Source organism: Leuciscus leuciscus, assembly GCF_965113295.1.
Source record: "Leuciscus leuciscus genome assembly, chromosome: 4".
In the NCBI taxonomy this organism is placed as follows: domain Eukaryota; kingdom Metazoa; phylum Chordata; class Actinopteri; order Cypriniformes; family Leuciscidae; genus Leuciscus; species Leuciscus leuciscus.
In genome coordinates this window covers 22,574,348-22,595,697 of record NC_138728.1, presented here as the reverse complement: position 1 = coordinate 22,595,697, position 21,350 = coordinate 22,574,348, and the positions used below count along the sequence as shown (strand labels likewise).

The 21,350-nt window shown below is 36.9% G+C and overlaps 1 protein-coding gene across 2 annotated transcripts in view; it reads right to left on the bottom strand.

The window, feature by feature from the left end:
• Positions 1-21,350, bottom strand: part of tafa5a (TAFA chemokine like family member 5a) — a 169,976-nt gene that overhangs the window by 31,370 nt on the left and 117,256 nt on the right. For both annotated transcript variants that reach the window (XM_082167464.1, XM_082167465.1), the window contains exon 3: positions 532-659. In XM_082167464.1, coding sequence (XP_082023590.1) covers positions 532-659 — 128 coding nt within the window. The remainder of the gene's footprint in view (positions 1-531; positions 660-21,350) is intronic.

Sequence of the window (21,350 nt, the reverse complement as noted above, 5' to 3'; positions counted from 1 at the left end):
CAAATACAGAACTGTAAAATAAAGTGTGACTTAAAAGATTATATAAAATCATAAAAAAAATAAAAATAAAATGCTTATGAATTTTTGGCCTATTTTTTAATGTTTGGTAGTTGAATGCTCTAAATCTCTGAGTTACACCTCCCATTCACATGAAATCAGAACTGACCTATACATTTTTCTACGCAGATGGTGCTATTATGTGTAATTCATCTGTACACATTATAAAGTAAAAAATAAATATTATAATTTAGTCTTTATTAAGACATGCATAATGGCTTTATAATCTTTCATTAAAATATAATATGCACTGCCTCTCAAGACACTATTCTTTTCTGCTGACTTCCACTCTGGAATGAAAGCTCATTTTTCACATCCTAATCAAATCCCAATGGATAACATCAAGCCTTGCTCCATTTTTTCTCTCTCTCTCACTGAACATCCCATTTCACTCTAAAATGTGACATTATGGAATTGAGAGTTGCGAACATAGTCACTTTAAGAGTAGTGGTTATGAGAATATGTAAGTCTCACCGTTGTAGTTTTCACTCTGCCGCTGGGCTGTGTACAAGTCCAGCCTGATTTGTTTACTAACAGGTCACAGCCTTCATCCTCTAGACAGGGCACCATGTCACACCACTGCCTGGTCTTCACAATACGAGCTGTGGATCAAGACCAGAGAAAAGGTTAAGATGATATAATCAGGAAGTCAAGCACAAACACAACAATAATACATCTCCCCAAAAGCTTCTGGACAATGTATGAATGTCTTTGTATTAGATGACAAAATATGAAACCCACAGTAATTTATTTGAAATAAAGACAACACAAGCACAAGTTTCAAGAAAACAAAATACTGTTTGTTAGGTTGGAAAAAGCACTTTCTGCTTGATAAACAGTATAGTGGAGCATATCCATATCAAGTCAATCCAAGGGCTAAATGACTTCATATATCCAATATAAATCACATTGACAGCAGTTGGTAATCACACAACACCAAATATATAGTAAAATACCTGAACCTTTCAGACTGAATGCGTCACTTTTGATTCACTTTTAGTTATTTAGCTTCAAGCATGTGTCAAAAGATTTCACTTTTCAACCCATCCGAGCTGTCCCTGCTAGTCCAGTATAAAAGAGGTTACTGTAACACACTAAACTGGTGTTGTGGATGATATAAAATGAGACATCACCTTAGGCTACATGAGCATGAGAAAGGAAAATGTTTTAATCCGAAAGGATGGTCATCAATTTAAAGAAAGGTTCATCACAGATTTCAAGTAGATGTATTTGAGGTTCATCATGGATGATCACTTTTATATAAAAGTAGGTCACTATAACACACCTGCATTAGCATTAGTCCATTGGGAGAGACAGTCGTTCCTGTTTCTTATTTATTTATTTAGACAATACAATCATACAGACATTGCTTTAGAAATTTATATTTCAAACTTGACATGCCCTTCAAAATGTATGTTATGTATGCAAATAGGTTTACATAACATAACTATAACAATGGCCAAGCATAATTTAATTTAGATCCAAAGCAAAACATGTAAGGTTACAGTTTCAGGAAATATATTAATAAACAGTATGTTTATGAAATAGTTGGATATGAAATGTCATGTCTGATATCTTTTAGATCCTGAAATAATAAATAATATATTTATAATAATTATACTGTAATTTCAGTAATGCTATCTTTATTTTGAGTATATGCAAAAGAATTAGTGTATATGTGGAAATCTTGATCTTCCTTCAAAATAGCTGGGCTTGAACATATGCTCATTTCTTCCCTTTTATAATACTAAACATCTTTCTTTTTTTCTTTCTTTCTGCAACGTTAAAGATGGAAGATAATTAATTCAGTCAAGTTGCTGTCCTCTGTTCCATTTGATTGACAGTACATCATAACATTACACCATGTGCATACACAAATGTAATTGCCCTCCACTACAGATATCAACATCAGTTATCTTCATACAACGCAAAATGTCTGATCCATTTCCTGAAAGAAGAAATCAAATCACATCTGTCAAGGCTGCATAAACTCCTATTGGTCTATTGTGTTTTGCAATATTTATTCTTATATGGCTCTTGCCATAATGCATTTCTGAGAGCAATATTTAGAGGCAAGAAGAGAACTAGAGTAATCAGAGCACAGGATAATTACCTGCTGATTTGCATTTTTGCCACTGAAGACTCTTTTGCAAATTTCCGATGCCACGGGGAGACAAAAGGTGGCGCAATCAGGCCTAATTGTAGGTTTAATGGAGGAATTCAATGCGACCGTAATCAAGACAGCTGAGCAGCTTAAAACGTTTGCTTCGGTGATGCTCAAATCTTGCTATGAATAGCCGAAATATGATTTTACACATCTACACAGTACATTAGACTAACAAGAAACCAAAACAACAAACAAAAGCAATTTGCATGAGTCATGGCAAAAACACATACTATGATTCAGAAATGCAGCATGATGCCATTTAAAGCCTGACTTTCTTTTTCAGAATTTTCATGGATCACAAAAGAAGAAACTTTGATTAATGCACAGGTCACTCTTTTCCATACAATTACAATAAATGGGGCTTGGAGATTTCTGAGCTTGACCTTTATCCCACAATGCAATGTGCTCAAACCTCCTTGTCCAGTGTGATGAATGAACTGAAACAATCAGCTTTGGGTATTTTTTTTCTTTCTTTCTTTCTTTTTTTTTTTTTCCTTTTTTTTTTTGTTCTTGAGGAATTATTTGATTGGACTATCAAAAGTTGTAATATAAACTATTATATGGAATGACACACAGAAAATGTCCCTACTAGCTGAGAATTGTCATTGGAACACATTTTCTGTGAAAATATACATATATCTGTGACAGCCCAGGGCTCTTCAACTTCAGAAGAACAATCGAGAGTTGGATGCTATTTTTCAGCCAATCAGAAGAATATAAGGTACACTTTGCCTGACAGTCATTTTTGAGTGTTTGGGTTTGATGTCTTTAAGAGGGGCTGAGATTTTAGGTAACACTTTATTGTAACACAGCATAGTTAGACTTTACATGTAACAGTAAATTATTCATAATTACAAGCAAATTAACCCTAATCATATCCTACAGGTTCATTAATATCACTCAGTAAATGTATCACTCAGTATTTGTGTAGTTACATTGTTGACAACGTCATTCCAAAATCCAGATTTTGAGGGTTCGGGGGTAAAACACAGTTGCAAGAATATGTTTGTGATCCGTAGATTTCTGCACTGATTACTCATAAAATGTAATCTGACCTACCCTGGCTACCCTTATAGACCATAAAAAATAAAATAAATAAACTTTATATATATATATATTTCTTTACACTCCCAACTCCAAAATTGTGGTTATCCAAAAGCTAATTGGACTCTGTTAAGAAGATGAGATTGGATATAAGGTCTGCACAGATGCCCTTAAGATCAAGGCACACACTGACAATTATTTTCTTCTCAAAGACTGGTTAGTGTGAACCATACCTCATATCCAAAGGCACTCACATGACCTTAAATATACATTGCACAAAGCAGGAAAAGGCTATGAAAGAACTGCTAAAGACCTGTTAATCAATCCACTTTTTAAAATACCCATTTACTATGTAGAAAATTCAGTATTTTTAACTACTCTCGCTAGGAGCAGTCTTCCTGCAAACATCACTCAAAGAACACAACAGACAACCTTTCAAGAGTTGGGAAAGAACCATAGGATGACAGCAAAAGACATCCAGAAAACTTTACTGTGCAACTCTTTACTGAACAAAAATGGTGTTCATGAAAGAACAAGTAGTAGGAAACCACTGCTGCCAAAGAACATTGAGGCATGTCTCATGTTTGTCCAAGAAAGCCTGGGTGTTCAACATCACTCCTGCAAATCTTGTTTGGACATCTGAGACAAAAGTTGAACTTATTGGCAAAAAATGAGCACTGCATGCACAACACCACCAAAAAACCTCTTCTCAACTGTGAAGCATGGAAGTAGCATCATGGTTTAGAGCTACTTTGCTGCCTCAGGGTCTGCACACTTCACAGCTATTGAAGGAACACTGAATTCAAAAGAGTATCAAAACGTTTTTCAGGAGAACAGGACAGCAGTAATGATGTTGGGTGGTACAACAAAACAATGACCCAGAGCACAAAAATAAATGAACTAAAGAATGACTGAAAAGTGGCTAAAGCCAATTGAGATGCTGTGTATTGATGAACTGTGACAGATTTGTGGGGAGGTATGGTCCAAAATCTACCAGAGCAGCTACAGAAAACATTTGGTGGAAGTTTTGCAGCTAATGGAGGATCTTCAGGTTTCTAAAGTTAATGGTTCCCTTAATTTCTCCAACCTGCACTGTGAATAATTATTTATTCAATAAAAGTGTGAAAAGTATACTGTTTGTGCGTTATTAGTGAAGTCAAATCGTGTTTGTCTATAATCGTGAGTAAATTGAGATCAGAACGCTTTTTTATGAGTAATCAATGCAGAAATTGATATTTTCAAAGGGTTCACAACCTGTATGGTACTGTACTGTGAGCTAGACTTCACCTTTTATTTTTATTGTGACAAATTGATGTTATCTATCATGTCATCTAATGTCTTTCATTATTTGATCATGAATTAAAACTGCTAAGTTCACATTTGTACAGAAAGTCTAACTGGAAAAATGTATTTCCAAGATACAACAAGTAGTGGTGTAACAATATATCATGTCACAATATATCGCAATACAAAAATGCAACAATATGTATCATGGATAGTGACAATTTGTATTGTGTATAAATCACCCAAAATGAAAAGTTTACAGAGTTTTAGAGTCAGTACTACATTAAACTACTGTAATGTTCAATATAAGTATAATAATGCAATGTTGGAATATTTGTGGGTCCTGATAATGCCAAATGTCTGATGTTACCAGTAAAAAGTGGCCTACATTATTTTAAATATACAGTATGTAGTCAATACTGTATATTTAAAATAATGTAGGCCACTTTTTACTGGTAACATCAGACATTTGGCATTATCAGGACCCACAACTATAATTCCCCCATTGCATTATTATACTTATATTGAACATTACAGTAGTTTAATGTAGTACTGACTCTAAAACTCTGTAAACTTTTCATTTTGGGTGATTTATACACAATACAAATTGTCACTATCCATGATACATATTGTTGCATTTTTGTATTGCGATATATTGTGACATGATATATTGTTACACCACTACTTGTTGTATCTTGGAAATACATTTTTCCAGTTAGACTTTCTGTACAAATGTGAACTTAGCAGTTTTAATTCATGATCAAATAATGAAAGACATTAGATGACATGATAGATAACATCAATTTGTCACAATAAAAATAAAAGGTGAAGGTGACAGACTGGTGACAGACTGCATGCAAATTCGTCTAAAATAATTCTGTATTTTCAGCTTCAGAATCATGAATATTTTTATTCTGGTGTCACTATTGTCCTGTGCATTGGGTTTCCAGCACCACGTCCAAGCCTATTCATTTATACCCACAATGTAATATAAAATGTAGCATTTTAATCAACAGTTAATTTTTTTGTTAACCTTTTATGTCTTGGAGTATCGCAATAATATCATATCGTGAGTTCAGTATCGTGATATGTATCGAATCGTGACATGAGGGTATCGTTACACCCCTAACAACAAGAGAACTGGATGCCACTCAAAAAAAACAAAAAAAAAACAAACAAAAAAACATACTTCTTATTAAAACTTTATTATTGCATAATGCACACTCTTTCGCTTACTATTATTTAAATAAGAGGCAGTATGTAGTGTATTCTGTGCAATATTTATTAGCTAATAGTCCATCTCAAACATAGCTAGAACTTTGACTAACATTGTATTTTAAATACAAAATAACTGTTTCAATTTTCTTAGATGAAAACCGAACACCACTTGCTGAAATTAACATGCAATGTAACATACTACTATAAAAAAATAAAAAAAAATAAAAAAAAATGTTTCGCAGCATAATGTGTACTATTTAATACAAAACCAAACAAAAAGCAGCAGGCAACATAATCTCTGTTCTTGGATGTCAGTGCCATAATTACAACATTACTTGGGAGGAAATTAATAACGGAGAACAGTACGATCAATTTAATACAGTAATATGCCCTCCTAGGGAGTTTGGTGCCCGGCAATTTGATTGAGATTGCCTGTTAGCACCAATTATTAATCCAACTGAACATAAAAGGAAAGGAAATGCCTGCTCAAACTCACCCAGACCGCACCACATTTAAGAAACATCGCATTTCACAGTGCATGTAATCGCAGTGCCCATAATCTGATGTCATACATCACTGACATGCTACTGTTGCCAGTTAATTTGAGCTATTGCAACATTTTAATCAATTTCAAGCAGGGTCACAACTTCCACAAGGGGCCGTTCAAACTTCCAGACAGTTTCCGTCGGTGTGTAACCACTCTCCAGGTGTGAGTAGAAGGATTCAAGGACAACTCAACGTTATAAAATAAAAACAACCTGGATGTAATCTGCCTCTGGGATGGGGCTAGACGCACAGTTCATCTGGAGGCGATAAGAGAAGGTATAACATCATTACACCCACACTGGGACACTCATCTTGTTGAAATGCTTTATCACACTCACGTCAACAGCCAGGAACCCTGGGTAATAAATCTTATCTAATGCTGTAGAGAAGCAAGGTCTGGCAGGAGAGAGTAGATATACAAGAGGGCAAGAGCCCAGCTAGATCTTTGCATTTTAAAATGCGTGCACTATAGGTATAGCCATCTGATCGAAGAATAGTCAGTAAAAATAATTAGTCAGTAATTAGTTTGTAAATGGATGAGCATGGAATCACTGCCATCTGAAAGGACTGATGTTTAGGAATTTGATTCATGGCATGAAGCTTTAATGCATAGGAAAAAAACAATCAAACATGGCATGTCTTTAATAGCTCAATTGTTCTGACTGAGCAATGAGAATTAATGAAGATATTCAGAGACTTCTGCTTAAAGGATTAAAGGATTCTAACTTAAGAATTAAAATTTCCTGATAATTTACTCACCCACATGCCATCTAAGATGTTCATGTCTTTCTTTCTTCAGTCGAAAAGAAATTAAGGTTTTTGAGGAAAACATTCCAGTATTTTTCTCCAAATAGTGGACTTCAACGAGAACCAACGGTTTGAAAGTCAAAATTGCAATTTCAATGCAGCTTCAAAGGGCTCTACATGATCCCAGCCGAGGAATAAGGGTCTAGCCGAACGATCAATAATTTTCTAAAAAAAAATTTATCATATATATACTTTTTAACCACAAATGCTCGTCTTGCACGTCCACAACTCCACGTATTTTTACTATGAAGTCTAATATCAGGAGAAACATTTGAGAAAATGTTGCTACTTAAATGAAAACTCCAAGCTATAAAATAACTCTGAGCTATAAACAAGCAATGTCGGAGCAATACAATTTTCCTCTGGGACCTTTGCAAGGGTATTTATGAAAACTGTCACATCATATCCATCAGTACAGAGTGCAAATGCAGTGATAGATTTTATAGACAATATAGGGCTTTTCAAATGTAATTTATGCTAAATTAATTCATAAAATGGAGCTGTATTGGAATGACACTTTTCTAATTCATAACTTAATTTCTGGTTAATAATTAATAACAGTGCTTTAACCCCTGTATCAGGTTTGTAGTTTTATTCAAAGACACAGTGCCTCCATGCTCCAGTGGTCTGGTCCAATCTCGGGTCCCTCGGCCTTGCTCTGGTGACAGGCATGCGCATGTTCTCCATGTCCCTGGCCAGGTGCCCATTCTGTCCTCTTTCACTCATTAAGATTCGCAGCAGCACTGCTGCGCAGTAATGACAGCTCAAAGACCTTTTAAGCAAATTTAGTGTGTCTTCATTTTTGCACAGGCGTTACAACATGGCGTGCCATTCAGTTCACTCTTCACTTCACTCTTTGTGGGTCATTGCTTTTTCTTTCTTTTTCTCTTAATCTCTCTTTTCCTTGTCCAAACCTTGGGGTCAACTTTTACTGGTTAGCATAGCACAGATAGCCTCTGCTAGTAGATGTTGTACTACACGATTTGGCTGTTAAGAGCATCTTTCTCCATTTTCCCATGGCTCTAGAGTCATTAGTCATATGACATTTAAGCCCAGGTGACTGGCTTAAAACAATTTGGCAGCAGAACTGAACACCCATGAGCCGGCATAAGCGAAGACTGTACATTTCATACATCGGGGGAAAGAATATATGACTGATTATGAAAGCTTATGTCCAGATGGTACAATAATGGTATCTACTACTGTCACAGTTGTGTTCTGTCTGAGTCATCACATGTCTTCCTTTGTTCTGTTTTCCCGCCACTCCTTTGTTTCCACAGTAACCCTCATTAGTTCATCTGTCACACCTGTTTCCTCGTTAGTCTTGTCAGCTGTGCCTCCTTTCCCTGATCGGTTTCCCTTTGTATTTAAACCCTGTGTGTTACCTTGTTCATGGTCTGATCTCTGTTGTATTAAGTGTGTGTATCTTCTGCCTGTCTTCTATGTACCTGTTTGAATTATATTGTGAGTAAAAGTTTGCACTGGAACTTTCATTTCTTCTTCATCTTTTTCTGCCTACACCACACCGTGACAACTACCATGAGCTAACCAGCCAAACCTGAATCTTTTGGACACCAATTTCATCATGCCATTTATTTTTCTACGCCTTTAAAAATCTGTCATTTTGAAACTACCTTTCACAATCCATATACAAAACTCCTTCCCTACATTTTGGGTTATAAAAATATTATAAAAATGGGTTATAAATACTGATCTGACTCATGTTGATTTGAAAGGGTTAGTTCACCCAAAAATTCTCTCATTAATTACTCACCCTCAATTCGTTCCAAATCCAAAGCATCTGTTCATCTTCGGAACACAAAAGAAGATATTTTTTATTAAATCTGAGAGCTTTCTGTCGCTCCATTAACAGCTACGCAACTACCACTTTCAAGCCCCAGAAAGGTAGTAAAGACATCATGATAACACTTTGCAATTCGGTTTCATTTGTTAGCATTAGTTACTATAGTAACTAACATAAATTAACCATGAGCAGTACATTTGTTACTGTATTTGTTCAGTTTTGTTAACGTTAGCTAATAAAAATACAGCTGTTCATTGCTCATGTTAGTTCACAGTGCATTAACTAATATTAACAAATACAAATTTGATGTGAATAATGTATTAGTAAATGTTTAAATTAACATGAACAAAGATTAATAAATGCTGTAGAAGTGTAGTTCATTATTAGTTTATGTTAACTGTTAATGTTAAAGGTGCTGTATGTAACTTTTTTTGACTGTACTAAAGCATAATTTGTTTGCAGAGATTATGGAAACATGCTAAGTTCACATACTTGTTTCTCTGAAAAACAATGCTTCAGCCAGTTATTTTACTTTGAAATGTGCGTTCCATGTAGAAATGTCTGTTTTTGTTTCGGTCAGTATGATCTCGCCCACTACAATTTACCCAATAGTATTTCGACACCCCAGGTTGCCAGTTGGTGGAAAACACAGCATATTGGAGCCATGGAAGCCAGCAAACAAACTAGGTCAGATTGCAGATTCTACCCGACAAAAAAAGCCTCGGCATCCATCTAAAAATCTCTGTGAACGGGAGCATATTAAAATACTGACAAATCAACTCACCAACTTGCGTATCTCCTAAGTAAGTAAGGACTGTCAATTGCGCTCACTCCTGTTGCTTGTCCTCAATCAGAAAACCCGCGTGAGCGTCGAGTCTGAGCAGGAGGGGGCGGGGGAAACAATCCTCTCCAATATTTTTAACTGCAGTACCCATTTCAAACCACTAGCTGTCAATCTTACATACTGCAACTTTAACTAATGAAACCTTATTGTAAAGTATTTCCGAAATCAAAAAAATCCATGTGACTCAAGTGGTTTAAATGATTAGTTCACCTCAAAATGAAAATTTCCTGATAATTTACATTTCAGGATTTTTCTCCACACAATGGACTTCAATGGCAACCAGAATGTTGAAGTTCAAATCAATGCCGTTTCAATATGAAAAAATAGAGTGTGTTGCTTGTAAAAAGTCGCAGTTGCTAAAATGTTCTGATGTTTTGTTTTGTTTTTTTGTTTTGGATTGCTATGCTGTTATTTAGGTGTTGTAGGTGGTTGCATACTGACTCAAGTAAAAGAGCCCACCAGCAAGTCTCTGATATTCCAACACTATCTCACGAGCAATTCATACAAATTCGTACAATTTGTCTAAACCCCAGTGATTGGTAGGTTTAGGGGTGGGGTCAGGGGTAGGTCATTCGTACGAATTCATATGAATTGGGCAACTCGTAAAATATGTACGATTTAGCAAAAATCTTACGAATTCGAACAAGTGAGGTCGTATGAATTCGTATGAATAAGCCACCTCGTAAATTACGTACGAATTGCTGTGAGATTGGGTTGGATATTCTGATCTCTAGTTATTGCTCAGGTCCCTACATTAGATTTCTTCACTCATTTTATTGTCTGGCAGGTGAACTATACCATCCTTCCTATCCAATGTAAAACATTATTCTGTATAAAGTGCAATATATATATATATATATATATATATATATATATATATATATTTGAAACCTCAAATGGAGATGCAGCATATCTTGTATAATCAACCTCTCTCTTCATACCCACAGTAATTTTTTTGTGGGATAAAATTGGTTATTTTTTACAGACCCTTGTTCTGTTTGGTGGGGACAGTGTATTTATCCTCACTGCTGTTTGGTAAATGCCAGGCTGAGCCCTAATTGGCAGGCGCATTTGGCACGACGCTGTTTGCCGAGACTGTCTGTCTGTCTGTTTGGTTCCGCCGTGGGCCCGTGCGGACCGGTGCATGCAGCCCGGCATCTGCAAACCTTACCCTGAGTGATATCATGGACTCACAGATGCGTGCTGACATTTCTCCCTTGCAGCAGGAGTAGCTCCGAGCCAACAGTGGAAATGTCAACCCCTACACAGACCACGCGGAATGAAATAATTTAAAAGTCTGTCAGTGTGAACCATAGTATCTGCAAGGAAAGTGACTCCAGTGTGAGGCCACACTGCGAAAAGTTATGTCCTTTTGTATTTTTGGCATGTTTTCCAAATATATCTTAATATCTTTTAATTGCTTTCTTCCCTATTGTGATGTACTAGCCGAGTGAAACGGCTTCTTGGACAATCATTTTTTTGTTAGTTGGGAATTGATTAGATCGTTTTCATTTGCTACTGCTGAAATCTTATTTAAGTGACAGGTTAACGGCCCTTGCTTGCACCAGTAAACACATCATCAGAGAAGAGATGTCAAAAGTGAATTTGTATATATATATTCTGTCACCTGATGGAGTTTTGGTACCTTGCCACTGTCACCTTTGTCGCCATTGGCTTTTGGCTTGCTTAGTTGGGGACACTTAATATTCAACAATATTATTGATCTGCCTGCACTGAACTGTATGAGAACTGAACTGAGCTGGACGATGACATCACTGTTTTCTCCAGAGCGGCTATATATATTAAAGTGCCCCTATTATGCTATTTTAAAGTTTCCTAATGTTGTTTTGGAGTCTCCTACAGCAGGTTTACATGCATGAAAGGTAAAAAAAAAATTAAAAAAAAAAAAAAAAAAAAAAACCTGTTTAATTTCCTCATAATATACATTTGCGCATTTTCCACATTTTCAATGATTCTCAAACGACTCGTCAGATGAATCAATCTCTCTAAATCCCGCCTTTCCGCGATCTACTCTGCTCTGATTGGCCAGACAGCTCAGTCTGTTGTGATTGGTTTACCACGTCCATTGAAAACAAAAACGCCCATTGCCATAACAACGTCAGCTGTCCTGACTGAGGCTTCCTACACCATAAGACAGTAACGAACAATGACGTTGATTTTATCATATCAATGCGAGCGCGAGTCCGATGATGAAACACTGGAAGAAGTTATTCAACACGCACCTCCATTGCAGGGATGACTCGAGCAGGACGTTTCTCAGTAATACACTACTCATTTGAGGTACATTATGAGATGTTGCAACAGTAATTCCTCACCATGAGCATTAATAAGTGCATGTCCATCAACAAACTGATTATTTTACTTGTACTAATTTATTTAGTAGAGTATTTACTAGAGTATTTTTGTAATATATTGCAGTGAACACGTGGAAACTGTATCAGTAAGAGTGCATGTATACATTAGCCGAATGACTGATGTGAATGACTGATGTAACATAAACGTTGGTAAAACAAATCTTGCTCCATGCTTAATCTTTCCTCAAAGTAGTGAGGATGACAGAAAATGACAATGATATCGTGAGTTAGCCAGTTAGCAGGAGACCTACACAATATAAAACTCAAAACTAAGTATTTTGAACACCATCTTTCAAGAGCAAGCGGTTTGTGAATCCTGCATTGAACTCCGAGATTTGAGAAGCAGTCGTCAGTGAAATAATGGGAACACAGCAAAAGTTTAGGATTATACTGCTGTGATATCATGGTAAAGATGAATTTTAACCACTGATTCTTCACATGCTCGTCCTTTGGCAGTGAACAAAAAAACTGGCTTTACCTTCACATTGTAGAGCACAGCTTCTCCTCAACATGATGCTATCCAGTATCCACAGGAATTAGCTGCAATTTTGGATTCAAGTTTTCCCTGGTGTCTGCGTGCGCAAGAAGTGGGCGGGCAATATGCTAATGTTTCGTCTTGACGTGACGGCGAAACGGCTTATGACTCGTTTGAAAAACAATTCATTTCATTGACTCAGAGTCGACTCTTACTTTTGAAAGACAATAACTTTATATACGGTGCACTTTCAGATTTAAAACTTTGCAGGATGTTTTCATTCACTTAGAGGTTACAAACTACATGAAAGGTAATTTTCAAAAATCCATAATAGGGGCCCTTTATAAACTAAACTTTTTTTACAACAAAAATGAACCATCACTGAACTTGAAGCTGGACTATGACACTATTTTCTTCTAGATCTTCTGTACAGCAGATACAAATGCTGTTGCATTATTTTCCTGTTATCACTGTAAAGCTGCTTAGAAACAATCTGTAATGTAAAAAGCACTATATAAATAAAGGTGACATGACTATATATATATATATATATATATATATATATATATATGTGAATTTAAAACAAGATACATTTATTTGAGGATTTATTTTTTCTTCAGTTTTTTCTTTATCTTGTTTTAAGAAAGTTTGGCGAAAAATAAATAAATATATAATTAAATGATTCTTGGTGGCGTTTCTTTTTTTCTTTTCTTTTTTTCTGCAGTGCAGTCTAATGCTTATCCGCCTAAAGATGCTGACTACTTTACAGCTATATCCTGGATCAGTTTACATGTAGTAATTCAACACCCTGCGGTAATGTCAGCGGAGCTATATGATCCCTGTTATGGGCTTGGTAGCACTGAAATTGTTTTAAAGGAGTCTGTTATTATTAAAGGAAAGTAATAATGTCTAGTTTGCTGAAGTTCCCTGTGGCATACACAGTTTTTGTGTTATTAAAGTGAGAAAAATGACATATGCACCCATTCATTCACATATGTAGACAGAAAACTTTAATGTACATCTTATTCATGAGGTTATAATTTGTTTTTTTGTTTTTTTTGGTAATTTACTTTTTCACCCTGATCCCATTCATTTTTTTAATACAGTAACTTTACACATTTTAAAAACGGCATTCAAAATACACAGTAAACATATAAACAGGTATATGATTTCACATAATGTGAAAAAAAAAAAAAAAAAGAGTATTTTTCTAGACTAGTGTACATTTTTGACTTCCTGTGTTCTATTTTCTTGCCCCATGGGGAGAGAATTTCTAAATCTACCCCTTGACCCCATGTCCATGCACACTTCACAGCTCAATTCACACATTACTGAGGTGTAAACAGCACACATTCACACATATCTTGTACTGCAGAGTGCAGATCTGAAGTACACATTTTCTCTGATTTATTACTTCCTGATATGTTTTGAATGAAGGCGCTGAGAGATCAGTTGTATGATTTAAATGTATCTTTGCAAAAACATTTAGATCAGTAATTACACATTATCTGTCTATGTTCATTAACACTCATCTGTGACAAAACCATAGCAAACTCCCAAATACTGCTGCCTATTCTTAAAGTCCCACTCCGATCATATTTTGAGCTATTAAAACTAACTAACCCAATTCTTGTTATCAACATAATTTAAATGATAATAGATGTTTTCCCTCGTTTACTAGCATATAGTATTCATTTTTTATAGATAAAAAAATCTCACAAATGTTTGTGGTTAAAATAAAATATTACAAACAAGAATTTGAAAATAGCCAGTAGCAATCAGAGTATTTCCTTTTTACCACAGGACAGCAAAAAAAAAAAAAAAAAAATCCATGTTGAAATGTTATACTTTTATAACCATTATAGCCATCATGTTAAGACTGTTAATTAGACCAATCTACGTTTTTTTATGTAACTAATTTACATACTAATTTACAGTAACAAACTATCCATCAATGTAGCTAATCAACTAAAAATATATTTCCTTGTAATAGTTTGTAAAAAAAAAAAAAAAAGAAGATGTTACACGCAAATGTATCACGCTTTCTCAAATTATATTTATGGTTAGGTTCAAACTCTAACATTTTATTTAACATTGATGAAAAAATATATTTCTTTTCCAAAGACAAACACAGTAATTCAAAATAAAAAACGGTTATTTATAATAAAAAATTTACTTGATGAATATATTTTCTTTAGACATAAGCCAAAATGTTACTTAATGCAGGTCAATATAATATTTCTTATAGTTTTTAACCTAAAATCAAATTACTTTGAAAAATGTGCAGCATATATTTTTAGATATATATAAAAAAATATATATAATAAAAAAAAAAACACCAGATCATTTAATAAAACCCACAATAACTTCTGCAGTCAGTATGTGTTCTGCACATTAACATTAATGTGTCAACTGAAATATTTAAACAAAAATGTTTATTTTAATTTGTTCAATGTGGAATGTTATTTGCTTTTAGTCAAACTGAACAAAACAGGTTTAATTTTCAATAAGACCAATACAAACTTTAAACAAATGACATGGTCTTTTAACTTTTTTCATTAAAAGAATAATCCTTTAGGTGTCTTGGAATATTCCTGCTATTGCTGCTCAACTTAATTCAAATATATTAAATTGCATAAAACAGCACATAGTCCTCTAAATATCTCTATTAGGCATCATGCTCTGCCTCTGTCCCAGCTGCCCTTGATGTTCTGAAGACTGAGAATGGACCGAACCGGTCTCATAGGCCCCTGTGGTCTTGACCCAGTTAAGATGTTCTGTAACTGATAACCTGGGCTCAGACTCACAGACAAGCTTTATTGAGACAATAAATGAGCATGGCATGCGGCTGTAGGGGAAGAGAGTATTATTTATGTATTTAGAGTAATGCTTCGCTAAGCCTCTCTGTCGGATCTGGGTTCTGTGATACGCCTGCATTTCAGCATCAGGCCACAATCCTTCTTCTTGAAAATGTGCTGAGCTTCCAGATCAGAATCTACTCCTTAAATCTGACCTTATTCCCCTGGCTTCCTTTTATCTCCTCATTGGGTATGGAGGACATTTCCCTGCAGAGAAGATCAGCCCATACAGCCTAAGGTGGTTTACTGGTCTTGTTTAACTGGTCTTCTTAGCTCGGTCTCCGAGTCTGACCAGTTTTAAAAATGCCCAGAATCGGTCTAATACCATCAAACCATCCTGGGGTGCGTTTCCCATACAACAACGTAACCCGCTGCTTAACTATCATTGTACGATTCTTCGTTTAAGAAATCAACTAGCAAATCACGACTGCTTCCCAAAACCGTACTGTCGCTAATTTGTCGTTCAACCACATTGGTTAATGATGTCACGCAAGAGGTGGAGTAATAACTTCTTTTTCGTACGAATTTAACGAGGTGGCTAATTCGTACAAATTTTATGAGGTAGCTAATTCGTACAAATTCATACAACCTCACTCGTACAAATTCGTACGATTTTTGCTAAATCATACATATTTTACGAGTTGCCCAATTCGTATGAAATCATACGAATGACCTACCCCTGACCCCACCCCTAAACCTACCGTCACTGGGGTTTAGACAAATTGTACGAATTCATACGAGTCAGTACGCGGTTCCCCCATTCGGGTTAGCCCCTTCTCCTCACGCCTTCACGTAAGTCGTCGAGGCAGCCCTTGTGCCAATTCGGCAACACGGGGTTCGCATCCTGAACTATCTTGACCACTGACTGATCCTAGCTCACTCTCGAGACCAGGTTGCGATCACAGGGACCTGGTGCTCCGGCACCTCGCCCGTCTGGGCCTTCGTGTCAACAGGGAAAAGAGCAAACCCTGCAGAGGATCTCTTTTCTCGTTATGGAAATCGATTCGGTCGCCATGTGCATGCAGCTTACGATCGAGCGCGCAGTCACTGCTGACTTGCCTGAGACAATTCAAGGGCAAGAGTGCGTTCCACTGAAGTTATTTCAGAGGCTCCTGGGGTACGGCATCCGCAGCCGCAGCTACGCCACTCGGGTTGCTTCTCGACCATGCCCCTTTGGTGTGAAGGCCCACTCCACTAGGAGTGTGGCTTCCTCTTGGGCTCTAGCGCATGGCGCCTCGCTGACAGACATCTGCAGAGCTGCAGGCTGGGCGACACCTAACACATTTGCGAGATTCTATAATCTCTGAGTGGAGCCATTGTCCTCTTATGTACTCGCCACCAGTGGCCAGTAATAGGACCCCCTCTGTGTCATCGCTTGCTGCGCCATTCCACTCCACGGACTGGATGTGTGCGCTATTTCACTCAGATGAGTTCTTCCTTCTAAGACCCTGAGTTCCTCCGACACCGAGGATGCCGTCACCAGAGTGCTGCCCTGTTGCTCAGCCCTTGTGATTGGCTAGGTGTTCCATGTGCATGGTTCCTCTGTTGGGTGACCCCCACATGTGTATTTCCACGGTAAGTCTCCTTCGAGCTCGTGTTTTCCCTCTTTCTTGAGGATGAAACATCCCACCCTGCTGGCTGGATACCTCTGAGTTTTCCATATGCATCCTGTCTCGGGTCATATGTGTATTTTAAGTCCTCCCTACGGGTAGGCATTGTATTACATATTCCTCCTGGGATTTATTACCCAGTGTACCTTGGTATTCCTGCGTTAAGCCTAGCCTTTGGTCCGTGCTAGTCTCACAACAAGGAGCTCAGTCTTGCGCAGGGCACAGCCGATGTGGCGTGATTGAATTGGGACCCCCATTTTGTCATTCACTAACGTAACTCGTAGTGACTGAACGAAAGGGAACGTCTCGGTTACGTCCCTCTGCCACAAGCGCTGTACCGCTGAAACGGCCTGTAGTTCAGTCTCGGCTCCTCAGCGAGGAAACATAATGCGAGATTGCCAGCGCTCCACCTTTATACCCACGCGGTGGGGTGGAGTTGCACCATGCAAATTCTGCAGACCCATGGCATTTTTCATGCCATTGGCTCATTTTGTAGAACTCGAAGGTGATAGGCTTCTAAGCGAAACCCCCATTTCGTCATTCACTGACGTAACATCTCCATTCCCTCCTCAGGGGACGAGGGTTACATACATAACCTAGACGTTCCTTCCTACCACACAACTTTGCAATGCTGTTTGCGAATGTTCATTGGAACCATGGTTTCGGGAAACACAGACTCATTGAACTATGCTAATAGCGCTAAAAATGGACGACGAAACTTGTGACCATATTTGGCTAAAAATGCTTGTGGGAAACACACCACTGGTTGGGACCTCAGCATACCATTAACCCTTTTAAGCCTGACACATTAAAAAAATGGCAGAAAATTATATATTTTTGGAAATTAGATGTTTATTAAGCCTTGAATCAAAACCAAAAAAAATTTTTTTTTGCCAACTCATTTTGTTTATGATATATTTTTTGTATCACATTTGATACATCAGGCTTTTTGGGAACGTTTTGCTTACAACAGTGTAGATTTTAGATACAAAAAATCTATTATGCCTTTAACAGTTTGAAAACATAGAACATTTTAGGCAGTTTTTCTCTCTTTTTTTCTTTACATAGATCTTTTTTCCAGTCCTTTTATTTCACTTTGTGGTAGTCACGAAAGCAGTTTCTGTCTTTGTTCAGGCAAAGATGCACCTTACACTTCTCACAGTACACATGTGAGAAGTGATTGTTGGTGCAATGCTTGCATCTTTGTCGGGTTTCCCATGTTGGAAAAAATGATCCATGACATCCCTTCTGACATCCAGGGGCACACTGCAGCTTGACCTTTTACGGGGTGCTGATGGAGCTGCTTCTGGACAGGATAGTGGTCGGCCAACCTTTTTAGCCTTTCCAGCACTTGTGAGTGAAGTACCAACCAAAGCTTGAAACCTTCGCAGAGCCATGGTTTTCATCTTGGGGTCTAGCATCTTCTGGTCTCTTCTGTAGAGGTTCCACGCATTGATGACTGCCACTGTAACAGTGTGCCACCAGATTTACATGTACCATCTTCGGGATCTGAAGCTGAATTTGTAAAGTGCAGACAGCATATCAAGGAGATCGACGCCTCCCATGAACTTGTTATATGCTTCAACGATGGCTGGTCTGGGAACCATTATGTGAGTTTTGGATTTGCGATCCCAGCGTGCGATTTCCCACAGGTTCAATACCCACAAATGAAGAAATCAGGTTCACTGCTTTGTTGTCAAACCATCTTACAATGATGTTGTTGTCCTGGTTCACTCTGAAGTCCATTGATCCTCTTCCATGTTTCTTCATTTCCCTTTCATCCATCATGGTGCAGTTGGCCATCCTGTTCATCCGGATTGTGCCAATGTAGTGGATTTCTCTCTCCTTTAGGTGCTGCACCAGGGGAACTGATGTAAAGTAATTGTCTGCAAAGACCTTGTGATTTTTTCCTGCTGGAAGTGTTGATGTCATTTTCAGCACAACTTCTCCTGTAACACCCACTTCTGATTTTTCTCTGTCTTGATGTTCTGCACCTTGACAAACATCAAAGTCATAAAGAAAGCCACTTTGTCCTGCACGTCCTCACATCTTAAAACCCCATTTGTGTGGTTTTGCAGGCATGTAGACACGTAGATGAGATTTTCCCTTGAATGGCACCATAATTTCATCTACTGCATGACATTCTTCAGGAGGTATGCAAAGAAACTGTTCTCGCAGGTTTTGTAACCATGGCCTAAGCTTCCACAGTTTATCTTTCTTTGCATCATCAGAAACACTGAAATTGTCCTGAAAGTGAATCAGTGTGAGCAATTTCAGAAACCGATCTCGAGACATTACATCACAAACTGCAGGAAGCTTTGTGTCCATCTCCCAATATGCTCTCACACAGGACATCTGTACTAACCCCATATGCATGTACATGCCTAGAACTTTCTCTATCTCTTTGGCATTTGTGTTTACTGACTTGCCCTCTTTTTGTACGCTGTACAGATTTGTTTGTTCTGCCGTTTCCTGTAGCATTTCATCAGTGACAAACTGTTTGAAATACATGTATGGAGTCCAGTTACACATGTCTTCTGTCCCTTCCTCATCAGATGCAATGAAATCGACAGATGGAGGTTGAAATTGTTTTTTTTCTCCATCTGTATTCTTTCTTTTTTGCATTATCCTTCACCGACTTCTTTTTGAATGTGTCCTGTGTTGTTGGGACCTCAACTTCTATGCTGCTCTGGACTACACTTTCGACTTGATAATCTTCCTCATCACTGCTGTCTGAACTTCCATCATCATGCATGGCCTGAGGAATCCATTCCTCATCATCATCATCATCCTCCTCTTCCTCTAACTGCTCTAGGTCACTTGAATTGCCATCCATTATTATGTCGATTACATTTTGAAGATGCTTTTTTTTCCTCTCTTCTTCCTCTAATCTTTTTGACATCTAAAAATACACATAAAAAAATTGATGATTCCAGCATATTGATTATAATTTTAGAGGAATTGTTACTGTAAAAATAACCTAAATGTATTGTAAGATGACATTGTGGTAGGCATATTGTAGATTACATAAAAAAAAAAAAATGTGACACGACTATTCAGGGATAAAGAACCTTATACCTGCAGTTTAAAATTTAATATGTGCATTTTTAACACAATATATATTTTAATATGGCATTTCAGTCATTAATTGCCATTAATTGAATCATCCCAATATTGTGTGTGTTTGCATTGTGGTAGTCATAAAGTAGATAACATTACTACATTTTGACATTACTGTTTAGACATAAAGCACCATTAATACCTGCAGTATCAAATTTGATACACAATTTCAACACGATTTACTTGTAATTTAACGATTAAATTATTAAGTAATTAGGCATTATTTCAATTCAGAAAGTGTTAAATTTATTATATCAGGCGCAATCCAATATTATTTTTTACCTTAACAACTTGAAATTAGCCTTTATTTTCCTGCCGAAAGCGTCTGGCTTGATCCAATCGCAGCCGCCATTTTGAAAAGCTAAAAAATCACCCCTCTACTGCCTGCAGTACAATGAAATTCCACAAGATGGCAGAATACACGTATCAAAATAGATGCAACAGGTTTTCAAAGAAAGTATTGCTCTCACTGATTCAATATATGTCTTAGAAACTCGTGTATCAAATATGATACGTGCGGTTTTAAAGGGTTAACGTTTGTTCAGTACTGCAAAAACTATATAATATAATTTTTTTATAAAGTATACAATTTTGCTTCCTAGGTAAAATGATCTGTTTTTTTGTTTTGTTTTTGTTTTTCATAATTACACAAAAATATTTGGTTTCACTTTATTTTGATGGTCCCTTTAATACATTCTGTTGACTATAAGTAACGTTGCACCTACAGTACATGTCTACTAACTCTCATTAGAGTGTTAGTAGAGTAATAGTAGACTGGTAGGGTTAGGGTTAGAATAAGTTGACATGTAGTTGCAAAGTTACTTAGAGTCAGTAGAATGTTGGAGGAACAATCAAAATAAAGAGTTAGCCGATATTAGGCAGACAGTTACTAATACTCTAATGAGAATTAGTTGACATGTATTGCAAAGTTACTTATAGTCAACAGAATGTTCAAGAGGGACCATCAAAATAAAGTGTTACCAAATATTTTATATATGCAAACAATTGTTTCTTGTTCTTGCATAAGCCTCACTAAATGTTGTTAGATTTATGATCATATGTGTTTTTTAAAGCTACAGATGCTAATGCTAGCTGGTGCCAACCTCAAACACCACAAGCCGTAAATGAATACATCACTTGG